This window comes from Solanum pennellii, chromosome 2, assembly GCF_001406875.1.
Source record: "Solanum pennellii chromosome 2, SPENNV200".
Lineage (NCBI taxonomy): Eukaryota > Viridiplantae > Streptophyta > Magnoliopsida > Solanales > Solanaceae > Solanum > Solanum pennellii.
This window is the reverse complement of record NC_028638.1, coordinates 41,187,178-41,201,618: the sequence shown is the minus strand read 5'-3', so window position 1 is coordinate 41,201,618 and position 14,441 is coordinate 41,187,178. Positions and strand designations below refer to the sequence as shown.

The 14,441-nt window shown below is 33.3% G+C and overlaps 1 protein-coding gene across 3 annotated transcripts; it reads left to right on the top strand.

Annotated features, from left to right (window-relative positions):
• The first annotated feature begins 944 nt into the window (after nucleotides 1–944).
• Nucleotides 945–11,961, top strand: LOC107009116. 3 transcript variants are annotated; one of them, XM_015208392.2, is made up of 9 exons: nucleotides 949–1,251; nucleotides 6,706–7,113; nucleotides 7,760–7,900; nucleotides 9,342–9,497; nucleotides 9,678–9,767; nucleotides 9,866–9,924; nucleotides 11,122–11,272; nucleotides 11,355–11,498; nucleotides 11,618–11,961. In XM_015208392.2, exons 2-8 carry the CDS (start codon nucleotides 6,784–6,786, stop codon nucleotides 11,427–11,429), a joined length of 1,002 nt encoding a protein of 333 aa, XP_015063878.1. In that variant the 5' UTR covers nucleotides 949–1,251; nucleotides 6,706–6,783; the 3' UTR covers nucleotides 11,430–11,498; nucleotides 11,618–11,961. The 3 variants fall into 3 exon arrangements, with proteins under 3 accessions (XP_015063879.1, XP_015063878.1, XP_015063877.1); XM_015208391.2 differs by having other exon boundaries at nucleotides 6,698–7,113; XM_015208393.2 differs by lacking the exon at nucleotides 7,760–7,900 and having other exon boundaries at nucleotides 945–1,251; nucleotides 6,698–7,113.
• Nucleotides 11,962–14,441: the final 2,480 nt, after the last annotated feature.

The window sequence follows — 14,441 nt, the reverse complement described above, 5'->3', positions numbered from 1 at the left end:
TATATATATGTATATGATAATATTAAGATACATGATTGAAAACCATATACATATGATAAAACTCATATACATGACAAAACAAATTGTATCAAATGTATGCGTAAATTTTCAATAATACGTAAATCTTTAATTTATTCATTAGATATATACTAACTTAATAAGATACATTGATAAAAACTAGATACATATAGTCATATCTTAATGTGTCATTACATGCGTAAATCTCCCTTATTAAATATTCCCGATTACGCTCGTGGCTGGTCAGGACATCTCACAGCATCGATGTTTGCTTCACTTTTTGATTCATCGTTGTTGCTCGTTGCGCCTAGATCCTATGAGAGATCTGCTTACTACGATACACATTGTTTCTGCGCATGAGAGATATCTCCCACAACAAGAAAAATGGTAGATTCATGGGGAACTGGCTGGAGAGTGAGAAAATCAAAGGTTAAGAGTTTGATGTGTGTGTTGACAAGCTGTAGAACATATATTTTAATAAAATATTTCTTCTCAGTAAATTTTGACTCTTCAAGGGAAGACGAAGAGGAAAAGAAAAAGTTAGAGTTTGAGTTTTATTCCCATTCACATAGTTTTTGACAGAAAGATATATGTTTTTAATTAAAATACTAATTTTAGAGTTTAAATATATAAATAACTAATCAATCTTACTTGTTTTTAATTAAAACACTGATTCTAGAGTTAATATATAAAAATAATTAATCAATCATAATTTTACATGATATGAATATTGATCGTATCTATTATATAAAATAATAAAAATGATCGATATATACTATAATTATTTAAAAATAGAGATTATATTACAATAATATGATAGCGATATGTGTATATATTGAAATAGACTATTAAAAAAATAAAGCCAGTTAAAAAGTACTATATATTTGACCTACTTATTGTGCTCCATCCCACGAGGCATTCGCTTACGAAGAAGTCGGCAAAGCACGTCAGAACAAGGCGGTTATTTTGAAAATTAAAATGCTTTTATATTTGTTCAAATTTCACATAAAATTTATTTTTAAATAAAGTGAAGTTGTTTTTGAGAAAAAGTTTATTGGCAAGTCTTAAGAATTTTTTTAATTTAGTTACGTAGCAGGTGAAAACTGTTCGGGTTATACATCGCATATATATTCCCTTGGTTTAAAAGGAAAAAGTGAAACTCACACACCAAAAAAGTAGAGAAGAGGAAGGATTTTCCGACGTATTGCTCGAGATTATTCTTTTCAAGTTGAGGTATTGATTCGATTATCGTTTATAACTTTTGTATTCCTGATGTTGGATTTGGTCGTAGTTATTCTGGATTGATTGGGCTAACTAGGGTTTCTGGATTTTCATCCATCACTTGGTTGGTCATACTTGGTTCTTACAACAACAACAATATATCCGATGAAATTTGGGGCATGCGAAGGGTGAGTGAAATCCTACAAGTTGGGTATGAGAAAAGGGTAGAATGTATGGTATATTTTACCACTACCTCGCTAAGGTAGAAAAATTATTTTTGAAAGATCCAAAACTTTTTCGAAAGATCCTCTTTTTTCATACTTATCTCTTGATATTTGTTATTCAATCACTTTAGAAGTGGGTAATCTACACTACAAAAGTTGTTCTCAACAAAAAAACCCAACTATGATCACCCAAGGCAAAAGTAGATCTAGAATTTGAAGTTTATGAGTTTCTATCACAAACTCTAGTTAATATTATAATAATAATTGAGTTCATGGTAAAATATTCAACATATTTAGTAGATCTCTTGTATATATGTACAAGGATCTATATGGTCAATGAAGTTGTAGGTTGTAGGTTGAAGGCCATGGGGCTTTAGGTTCAATTTCTATTGTGGGCAAAAATATTAGGTGATTTCTTTTCATTCATCCAAACCTTGATGAATAGAGTTATCAGGTGATTATGTTGGTGGGAAGGTTGCAATTAGCTCATGATGTTCTTAGTGAGAGCAACTAGATTGGGATGATCGGGTTGATTGAGGATGATCAAGAAGGAAACAATTACCTTGTGACATTCTTAGCGAGGATAATCAACTTGCATGATCGGGCTGGTTAAGGGCGCCATTCTTGTATTCTTTGGTTAAAAGGTTAGTCGAGGCGCAAAAGCTGACGCTGGCATTGAAAAAAGACACCAACTATAAAATGTCCAAAATTTTTGTTTTGTTTGTGCTTAACGTGTCTAGATTTTAAGTTCAACTATTGTGAAAGGTGATTGCCTCGTCACCAAGGGTAAGAGGCAAGACAACCCATCATCGCCTTTTAGCATTGTAGCAAGGCGATCTTTAAATGTCGACAATGGCAACAAGCGAGAAAAGAGTCGCCTTTTGATTTTCTTAAATAAAAGCAACCAATTTTGGATTAAAAAGTTAAAAGGTAATTTTAGGGTTTCGACTAGGCTTCTTCGGCGATCAACCATACTTTTCCGTTGACTCATGTTAGAATGGTATTAGGTATAATACAATCTACTTAGAATAAGAATAGTAATAGTAATAGGAATAGTATGTCCTACTTAGAAAAAGATTGTATTGTAGTGTATTAGTTTTAGAAGACTTCTATTGTAGTGTCTATAAACAGGTGTCTCTCTATAATAATGTAGCTACAACAATTCAATAATATTCTTTCCCAATATTTCTCACATGGTATCAGAGTCTCTACGATCTTGGTAAACAATCAAAGTGCTTTCGCTGCAGGAGGATGGCTTTTAGCCATATATACAGTCCGTCTAGCCAATGAATATATTAACAAAAGTAGGGTCAATGGTATATGCATGCACCCATTCAGGGAAGAAAACTCAGTCAAACAAGTCATCGTGCGTTAGTTTTTGATGAATTTTTAGGATTGTTTTGTGCAACCCCATATCCGTCAGTATTTGTGTAGCACTGTGCTATCTTTTCGGTGACTACTTTTTCATATGCAATTAGTGTAGCACCGTGTCATCATTCCAATGACTATTTTTTCGTATTTAATTTGTGTAACACCGTGCATCTCTCTGTACTACTTTTCATATTTAATTTGCGTAGTACCATGTTTTTCTCGAATTACTTTCTCATATTTGAGTTGCATAGCACCATGTGCCTTTTCAGTGACTCATTAGATTGGATTTACGTAGTTCCTGTTGTCTTTTTAGTGACTCCTCAAATGTGATTTGTATAGGTTTATGCCATCATTCTGATCATATCTATATAATTTCTTTTTTTCAGTAGGTTGTGCCATCATTTCGACCCTACACATATTATTTCTCTTTTTCAAATAGGATCGTACAGTCAATCTGATCTTTCCTATATAATTTCTATTTTTCAATTGGGTCGTGTTATCATTTTGACTATACCCATAATTATTTGTTAGATTATGACCACTTTTAGCCATCAAATCTAATACTCCGGCATATAAGTATATTTAGGGCAGTTTTTGAGGACTTGTTTAATATTAACTCTTCTATTGATTTCAACATGATCCATATACTTTATACTAGATTTTATATACTTTTTGATGACCGTTGCATTGTGAAGAAGTCTATAAAGAGCAAACACCTAATTTTTTTCTCGGGGGAGTTTAGTAGCCTTGTATATTGATTGTGTTAGTCACCTTATAGTCTGAAACAACTTGTGCAAAGCTTGGTTTGGGAAGTTCAATACTTCATTATCACTCTATGATTTATCGACATTATGCATCAAATTCAGTTTTTATGAGAAGACTAAGCACTTTGAGATTGATTGTCAATTTTGTGAAGTTGAGTGATCAACTTGCGGATAACTCACCAAGCTCTTCATCGGTCCTCTTATTAATTATATTTGTAACAAGGTAGATACATATGCTTTTGTATTAGCTTGAGGGGAGTGTAAGCATAGTAATAGGTGCATACAATCCTATTTATAATAGGAAAGAATAGTATATAGTGTCCTACTTAGAAAAAGATTGTATTGTAGTGTCTTAGTTGGAGGAGGTGTCTATTGTAGTGTATAAATAGGGTCTCTATGTAATAATATAGATACAACAATTCAATAATATTCTTTCCTAATATTTCTCACAACTCTAAAATCCAATAAACAAGTCTTTCTTTTTTTCTTATTCAGGTTTCTTCTTCCTCTATTTCTTTTTGCTTCTTTTTCTTCGGACTTTAGAGTCACTTTTTATGTACTTTTTGATGACAGTTGCATTGTGAAGAAGTCTATAAGGAGCAACCACCTAATTTTTTTCTTGGGGGAGTTTAGTAGCCTTGTATATTGATTGTGTTAGTCACCTTATAGTCTAAAACAACTTGTGCAAGCTTGGTTTGGGAAGTTCAATACTTCATTATCACTCTATGATTTATCGACATTATGCATCAAATTCAGTTTTTATGAGAAGACTAAGCACTTTGAGATTGATTGTCAATTTTGTGAAGTTGAGTGATTAACTTGCGGATAACTCACCAAGCTCTTCATCGGTCCTCGTATTAATTACATTTGTAACAAGGTAGATACATATGCTTTTGTATTAGCTTGAGGGGAGTGTTAACATAGTAATAGGTGTATACAATCCTATTTAGAATAGGAAAGAATAGTATATAGTGTCCTACTTAGAAAAAGATTGTATTGTAGTGTCTTAGCTGGAGAAGGTGTCTATTGTAGCGTATAAATAGGGTCTCTATGTAATATTATAGATACAACAATTCAATAATATTCTTTCCTAATATTTCTCACAACTTTAAAGTCCAATAAATACGTCTTTCTTTTTTTCTTATTCAGGTTTCTTCTTCCTCTATTTCTTTTTGCTTCTTCTTCTTCGGACTTTAGAGTCACTTTTACTTCTACCTCTTTTTCCTCACTGTGTTGAATTTTGTTCTATTTTTTTTCTCTCATTCAAGTTCTAGATGCGCTATCTATTTTTAGTTTTTGTATTTAAATATTCGCAGATATGTTTTTCTATTAAGATTTTGATTATTTAAATATGGAAGTAAATATTTTAATCTTTTGGTATTAATTGGCGCCGCACTTCAAAAGACGTGCGCATCGAGGCGAGGCAGACCCTTGTCACATTTTATCACCTTTCATTGTCCAAAACACTGCCCTAGAGGCGTTCATACAACTACATTTGCACATGAACTATCCTTTTTTTCATAAATCAATGTAACTTCTTGTGTGTCCACTTATGTTGTTGCTTCAAGCCATTTAACTTGTTGTACAACGATGCTTTGCCTTATAATTACTTAGTCACTCAAGCTTGACAAGTTCAACAAAATTGTATTATTAGGAAGATTCACTGCCAATGCTATTTTTTATGTCAGCGCTAGCTTGTACGCTAACTAATTCCATGGGATATCTGTCACATTCCACCATCAACATGTATCAGGTAACTTGTCTACAAAGGATAGGACAAATAAGAAGAAATTACCCGGTATTTGTCTTTGCTGGTATTTGAACTTGAGATTTCATAGTTAAAGGGTGCTCTAGGCTAAGAGTAGGGTATCTAAACATAGGTACTTCGAAGGGTAAGTCCATAGAGCTAGTGAAGATTCTCAAGAAGAGGAAGATTAATGTTACTTGCATTCAAGAGACCAAGTGGGTAGTTTCTAGGCTCAGTATGCGAAGAATTTAAGTTGTGGTACTCCGGAGGCTTGAGGAATAGGAATAAAGTGCTTTTCATTTTGGTAGATGAAGAGCTTAGATAGGTGATGAAGTTAGGTAGATGATTGAGAGGGTTTTGACGGTCATGCTAGTTATTCAAGGACTTACATTGAACATTGTTAGTGCTTATGCGATACAAGTAGGCTTGAAAGAGGAGGTCAAGAAGCGTTATGGGAGGATTTGGATGAGGTTTTGAAAGGTATACCACATTTCGTTAAGCTATTCATTGACAAAGATTTCAATGGTCACATCAGATAAACCAGTAGTAGTTTTGATAATGTGCTTGCTGTTGGCCAGGTAAGAATCTCACCTTTAGAAAATGAAGGTCGTAGAAATGATGATGATTAGATGAATGTGCGGTCATACTAGAAGGGACTAGATAATAAAATGAAAATATACGAGGAAAGGTAGGAGTATGCCGTGGTGGACAAGATGTCGAAGCGAAACTGTGACAGACCCAAAAATAATTTTGGGGAAGTGATTCGACAAGACAGGACTCACTTGCAGATCGTCGTGAACATGTTCCGACATAGGAAAGTGGGGAGGTCGAGGATTATAGTAGATGGTTAGTAGATAGTAGAGTGTTTTCTAATTGTAGTGGTTGAGCAGGCTCCTAGATTGAATCTTTTGTCTATTCCCTTTCCAATATTATTACTAGTAGGCTGACATTATCTTATCCTTCAGTTTTGTTACTACTATTGTTTCTTTTACTTCGGTTATCCTTAATACTTGTACTGTCTACACATTTATTTCTTCAGTATTTTCATCTTAACATTTTAATCTTGCCTTTCTTTCAAACCTATTTTGGAAATGATTTTCTTGAGCCAAGGTTTATTGGAAGCAACCTCTTTACCCCGCAAAGGTAAGGATAAGGTTTGCATATACCCACCCTTCCCAGACCCCACTTGTGGAAATATAGTTGTTGTAATCCTTTTGTTGTTCAATATTTACGACACAATATTTACGACACAATTCCATCTCTTGTTTATATTTGTGGTCTATTTTCTTTATGGTGAATAGCTCCCTCCGTGTTACTCTGGCAACTTATCAGTCAACCTGGTTTTGTTTTAGCTTTGCAGTAATTCTTTTGTGAGTGCTACCGACACTTGTCCAATAGTAATTCAGTGTAGAAGTTGGCATTGAAGCTATTATCTTAAATGGGTCGGGTTGCTTCAACTGAATGCAACAGACAGGGACCAGATTACTTTGGGCTTTTTGCATCTGAGGTGGCTGAGTTAATTTCTCAGGACGAAGATTTTCTTCCAATTTCAGATCAGATATTTGAGAAATCTGGGAAAGTAAATGGTGTTGTCGAAGAAAAGAATAGTAGTATGAATAGCTATATCGCCAAAGAGTTCAGATATACCGGTGGTTCTGCTTCCTTATTTTCGGATTGTTTTGGAGCTCATGTTTCAAACTTCGGAAAGGAAAGATTGAAGTTGTTGCTTCGCCAAAGTGTTGTTGCCCTTTCACAGGAAGTTGACGAGGTATACGCTACCTACTTTTCCCTTCACCTAAGTTGCACATGACTTAAAGTTCTCCTTATACTTGCCTATTTCTAGAATGAGTGTTAGTTTTATACTCTCTTCATTTCATATTAGTTGGCCTCAACTAAAAATAGTTGTTTCAATTTTTGAGATCGAGAGAATTTTATTATATTTTTTTCTTTCTACGCTCAGTATTGAATAACAACATAAAGTAGTAGTAGTTGAATTTAAAGTTCCAAAACATCATTAATAAGGTTAGTTTAGTGAAATACACCTCTAACTAAAGCTTTCTTAAGGGGTGAGTTAGGTCAATAGGGGACAAGTAATATAAAACAGAGGGAGTAGTTTTATGGTATATGAATCCTTTATTCTGTGCATGTCTTTGTGGTAAGAACGGGATCACAGCTTGTGCCGATATAGTTGTGGAAGTGGTCATTTCTTTCCAGTCAATGGTTCTCCTCTTTGCTTCTAAAGATGTAATAATAGCAAAACTGCAAAAGATAATTGTTAGATGTGCCAGTATGTGAGTTGTGTGATCATTTCTAAGCAAAGAATTATACAAATAATGATAGAAAGCCTGCTGACTTTCTCAACAATTATTTTGGATTATATTAATATAATTTTCACACTGGAAATTTAAATGTAGATCCTGGATCCTGTATTTTCCATATGTCAATTGCGGTCATGCCTAAGGTATAAAGAAAGTTTACTAGCTGTACCTGGTCCTGTATCTAACTCTGATCAAGGGAACCATCCTCAGAAGAAGCTCAAAGCATCCCCTCTTTCAGTAAGTGGTTTCATGGTTTTTTAAAGAAGTAGCAAGTGTGTTTATGTTTCATTTAGGAGATGCTATCTTTTGGTAACGTCTGTTCAATTTCAAAAGAAATTCTAGGCTTAACATTACAGGTTACTTGTACAGAATGTAGTTGTTGTTTTAAAAAAGTGACCCATAAACATCCCTGTATTAGGAGTCTTTTAAGAATCTTTCGGCCATATATTTTGTTGAGATATGCTCTCCAAACTTCAGTTCAGTGGTAAGACAGCGACGCCTAATGTGAGTTAGATGCATGTCATGAGTTCGAACTCTTATCTCTGCCCGATATTTAAGTGAAGAAGGGTAAAAGGGCGAGCCCATTGTCCACCAAGTTTTGGACTGTGCACCAAGGTGGCTTTTGGCGATTCCTTGATTATAAGAAATTGTTGAAATTTGTTTTTCTTTTCTGTGTATTTGGTAAAAAAGAAAAGCAGTGTGATGTTAAATCTTTTTTGAGCTGTAAATATTTGTAATAAGGGAGCATAAACTTCTTTCCAACGCCTTAACCAATCGATCTCGGAGAGCGTGACTTGAAGCTTAACTATACGTGTTAATACGGTTGGTGCAGACCAAACACCACTCATTAAGTGGATGGTCTGTAGGCCGCTGATTCAAGCACACTCTAAACATGTCTTCACGGGCTAGGTTACTCTTGTGAACTGTGAAGTGGAAGAAGTAATCAACCCATGCCCCTTATTAAATGGGCAACTCGGGTTATTTCAGGCCTTCGATTTTTGTTGCTATTTATTGTTAAATGTACTTTAGTACTATGTCATTTGTTGTAGGTACTGTTACTTTTTCAGAATGCCGTTGACATGCTTTCATAGTATATTGCCATGGCTTTTTGCTTCCGCTATTTGTTTTCCTCACCTACTTTGAAATGCTTTTTCTTGAGATTAGGGTGTATCGTAAATAACCTCTCTACCATAGGGTTAAGGTCTATGTACACTCTACCCTTCCCAGTCCCACTTGTGGGAATACTAACATCAGGTATGTTGTTGGTGACTAACCAATTCTTTATAACAATCTTTTGACTAACTAGTTTTTAAATGATAAGCTAAAAGTCGTTTGGCATAATTCAGTCCTTATCTATCCAGCAACGAATAAAAAGTAGTATTATACAGGTGAGGCAAAAGAAGATATTAGAGCATTACTTGATAAGTTAGTTTGATGGGAAAGCGTCCCAACTTGAACTTCAGTGGCTATAATGCTAAACAAAAACTTGTGTCTTGTTAGACTTCATATTTTGGTGTGGTTGAGTGATGGGAATTCCTTCCCACCCTCTGAACAGACCTGAGGGTCTTCCTTCATCCGACTATCTATTGGTGAAACAATTCACTGCCTGAGTCTCACCCCACATTTGGCTTTATTTATAGAAATGTATTTGACGCTTTCTTTGAATCCTTATATGTAGGATTCAGAAAGAGAAGACTTGAATATCTCGCCATCTAGAGGAGATACGACGAATGATGTTAAAAAACTTGAAGGTGAACAGGTAAATGATTCCCTTGCAAAGAAGGATCAAAATGTATTGGGTTCAAATGATGGAGCAACTCCTGAAGACGGGGATGTAAGATCCATCTCTCTCTCTCTCTCTGGTGCACTTTTCTAGGCTTGCTTTTTCTATTTGTCGAGTTTTACTGGTTAAGAAAAAACTTCGATTATTAAGCTGAACTAACGTGCTGCTTAGAATGTTGAATTGATGTAGTTGCAAAGAAATGATTCATCACCCCTAGTTCCTGTTTTCCAGGTCCACAACGATTTGCAGTTTTTGCTACAAAATGATAGCGCAAAGGTTGAGAGTCTGATAGAGAAGCATTGTGATGAACTTGTATCGACGGTAACTTGGCTGGAGCTTGTGTCTCTCTCTATCAGGAGTTTTACTGGTTTTAGTACATTTGTTAGCTATATCTAATCTGTGGTTGGACAATATGCCAGCTTGGGTACATGGAGGAGAAGCTTGAAGAACTTCTTGATATTGTTATGTCGAATTGCAGGTATTTCAAAACACATTGGAAGTTGAATTATTTTCTGTTCCCATTTTAGTATGTTTCCTTAGTTCTTTTATACTTCGGAATATTTGATACATGAAGATTTGAAGTTTTCATTTCAGAATTTGTTTCGTTTTATTGTTGTTTTCATTTCTGTTTTGTTTGTTCGGCGTATAAGAACCTTAGGAAGCTGAAGTTGGATTGGCTTTGCCTCTAAATCTTCTCTGAAACCAGAATTTCTTAGAAGATTCAAAACAAGATTATAATTAGTGTGATATAATGCTTGTGTGATACAATACATTTTTTATGCATTTCATACTTAATAGATTAAATCATCTCTGACAATATTTAACTCCTACAACACAGCCTTTAGATTGAGAAAGAATCTAAAATGTCCAAGGTTAAAGAAGTGTGACAATTTATTCTTTGTCTAAATTTAGTAGTGGGATCGTCATTGTTCTTTTCTATTTCTGTTTTATATTCTCCGATAAATATTCTGTCATAGATCTGAAGGAAATAGAGTAACAGAGCAACTCCTTTTATGCCCTGTAATTTTGTCAGCATCTTCTTGATGCCTTTTAATGAAATTCTTCTTCATAGAAAAAATGAAGCAAAGAAGAAAAAGTTTGGGAAGAAGGGTTCGTTGGTGTTCAGTGACTGACAAGTGTAGAAAGGAGTGTGTGTGCCTATAAAGGTTACAACTATGTGATTGCCTTAATGTATCTGAATATATGGCCTTGTTGCAATTACAATATGTTGCCCTGGTTTATTATGCCCAATTAGAGGCTGGCTTGGTGTAAATTCCTTGCACTCCTGAAACCAAGTAAATTTCTGTCCATTAGAAGCATGACAGTATTAGAAGCCTAACTCATGCAAAAAAACTTTTAGAAGACAATAGTAGAATATCTTGTAGATTTTTTGGGCTGCTGTAGATCAGTGGTGGAGCATCTACTTGTAAATTGGAGGTCTGTAGTTTGATCCTGCTGGGCAGGGTCTAATTCCTCCATTGTTATTTTAGAAGGACCTCAAATAGGGAAGAATGATTAAAGAGTATCCATATGGTAGATCCTAATAAAATTGGTATTTATGCGGAATTGATTAATTGGTGTCGAATAGTACATGAGATCTCGTTATTTATGTTGGCTTGTTGCTCGTTGGATTTGTCCTGAAATTTTTCTATGGGTTTTCATTTGCCGTTGGCAGGTTAATGACCTTTCCTGAAAAACAACACCTTCGGCAGTTGATACGGGACCTTCCACCTAAGAATCTTGATCGTGTTGTCCAGATTTTCTGCCGTGGCAAGCAAGTGGAGAGACATTCCTGCAGTGAGGTGTATGTTGATCTAGAAAACGAGGTAAACATATGTTATTATTTTTTTGCAATTGTGTTAATTTCTCCAAGTTCCTGGTTTCTAAGTTCCCAATGGGTTATTGTAGGACAAAGCAACACTGTGGAGATTGTACTTCTACATTGAAACAGTTGAAAATGCTAAGAGACTTTGCGAGGTGTAATGCTAACTGGTGACAATTGACAAGGCCCTTCCTTAGACTATGGGTCCTGATAGTTCTATCATGAATCAGGTATAGTCTTTAATGTTCACACGCTGTAGAAAGACTTAACCAAACTGTACATGGTGCACATCTTCTAGTTGGAAGAGATCTCTGGTGGTGATGCCATCTGGCTCTTAACATTTTTGTAGGCTGATGGTTGGTTGGTGTAGATGGAACTCAGCGTTGACACGATCACATATTCAATGGCTGTGTAGGGTGCCAATCAGTTTTGATGCCTTCGACATGTAGACGAACTAACTTTTGATGATTCAGGTATCAACAATTGTAAATTGCCTCATGGTTTGTTATGCACCAGGTCAAACTTTGTCATAAGTTACTGTTTTATCTAAGTTGAAGAGGTGTAATTGATGAGAGGCCAGTTTCATACACTTTGAGAAGCTTGACATTATAAATGCAAAACATAGCAAAATTCTGATTATATAAATATAAACCTTGTAGAAAGAAGCCAGTGAAAAAGTTGAATCCATATAAATGGATGTCTATATTTACTATTCGAAACTTCACTTGCAAGTGTAGACGAGCATGTTATCGTAACATGTTGTAAATTTATTGCAAATGAAGTAATATAATAAAAAATTTCTTCTTTTTAGTATCTTTCAAAGGTGAATAATATCCCAATTTATAGATGAGAAATCACTAAGGTCACAAATATTAAGTGTCCAAATTAATAGATCTATTATAATCTAAAAAAAAAGAGGGGGGGGGGGGTAGACATCCATTCAATAAATATATATGTCACAGCAAATATAAATTAGTCATTGAATTAAAGAAGTCGAATTTATTTGTGATAAAAATTAGATGTACCTCTGAATTTTGTGAGTAATCTAATATACTCCTCATATATGATTTTTGTTTTATATATGATTTTTGTTTTAAATTTGAGATGTGCGTAGATCTTACCTTTTATTTTGTAGAGTAGAAGAGTTGTTTTTTTATATACTTTCAGGTCAAAAGAAAGGTTTTGTGAATTACTATTACAAAAATATAACAAAGAATAACTAGAATTGACGATAAAGTAACACACATTGAACAATAATAAATCGTGTGATTATAAAAACAACAATAAATTTTGTGTAACTCTATTAGGAGGATCTAGCCCCTTTAGCTACCTCATAAAGTGCGACGCAAATAGACTACCTACTATTCCTACTTTATAATCACCAACTTACAATCTATGTTAGATAATGTCTATCTTAGAAAATATCCTTGATAAATTAAAAATATATACATATTCTATTTAATCATCTTCCTCATTTTTAATTACTTAAAAATAAATAAAGAAGAGGTGTATTAATTTTACAGAAAAAGAAAACAATTCAAAAAAAAAAAATTAGATAAATGAAAGGTTATCTTCTGAAATAATTTTAAAGATATTTGTGACGTTTTTAAAAAATAAGAATTATATAAATGGAAATTCCATGCCGCCAAGTATTTCCTTTTTGTTATTCTTCCATGCCTTTTTCTTTTTATAGCAAATTTCATAAAATAGAAAAAATAAAACCGAGGAAAAAAAAAGACAGGTTGGAATTAGAACGATTATTAGGCAGCTGAGTCAGCATCATTAGATCTAAACAGTAACAGAATTCGTCGTGTTAAACACGCGTGCTTTTGATTGGTTGAAAGTACCAAAACTCCCCTCTGGCGCGTGACACTTAAAAAGATGCATTCTCCTAAAACTCACCCCACATCCCTTTTGGTGGGCCCCACTACCCTCAAGTTGCAGAATAATTCCATAAAATGAAAAGGCACAACACACTACATGTAGAAAGATCCCATTTTTTTATTCTCCTTTTTGTTGAAAAATAAAACAAATGATAAAAACCTATTTATATACAGTGATGTTCATATCAAATTAAATACTTTAATTTTTTAATTATAAATTAAATTGAAGATGTATAAATGAAAAATAGATGATTTGTATTTTTTTCATTTGAAATGTAAATAAAATTTTATTTTGACTTATTTTATCGTAAATTTAATTTGATGTATGAGTTTAAAAAATCTATTTGATTGATATATGTGAACACCATCCCTAGGGTTGAACATACTATGAGCAAACTCGAAATTCAAATGATAATCAATTTTTTTTCTTCTTATATTTACTATTTGGATTCAAGTGTTACATATTTTGAATTTTTGATATGCTTATTTAATATTTGGAACTTTAGATTTTTTAATATTGGAAAATTTTGTACTTTATATGTAATGCTACCTATACCTGTTATACAATAATCCTTTACTCATATCCTCAATACTATTAATAAGTCTAGTACCCTATAAATTGGGTATTAACTCATATATAATGTTAGTAATTTACTAGAGTACTAAGTTATTGTCAAAATACTTTATGTTTGGACATGATTTTACTCATGTTATTAATATTTATGGCCTTATCAATATCTCCATGACATTTCTTTAAAAAATGTTTTTATGGCTTTTCCACTTTGCTTGGTTTGATTGTGGTAAGAATGAAGAATTATTAAGGTAATTTAATATGAATAATTAATTTAGATATTTTATTTTTGTAAGAAGAAGCAACTTAACTTAGGTAATAAAAATTTGAAAAACTCAAAATATCCATATCTATTAATTTGAATATTAAACTTATTTTATCGTAATTTTTTTGATTCAAAATAAAAAATATAAATCAAATTATCGAACAAATTCAAACAACACGAATGTCTGTTGAAAACTCCCACTAGTCCATATTAAGTAACTAGAGAGATAGTGATTTTAATTTATGTATAATTATTTGATTTCCGTTTTAAAATGAGTGAATTATTCAAAATTTTAAGTGAATTATTGTCACTTTTATTATATATTTATTTATCCTTCATTTATTTAACGTTAGTTTCAAAATAATGGTAATAATGGAAAACAACCTTTTATTTTATTCTTTATATTTTATACTAAAGAATGTACCATATATCAACAATTCATTTACTTTTACTT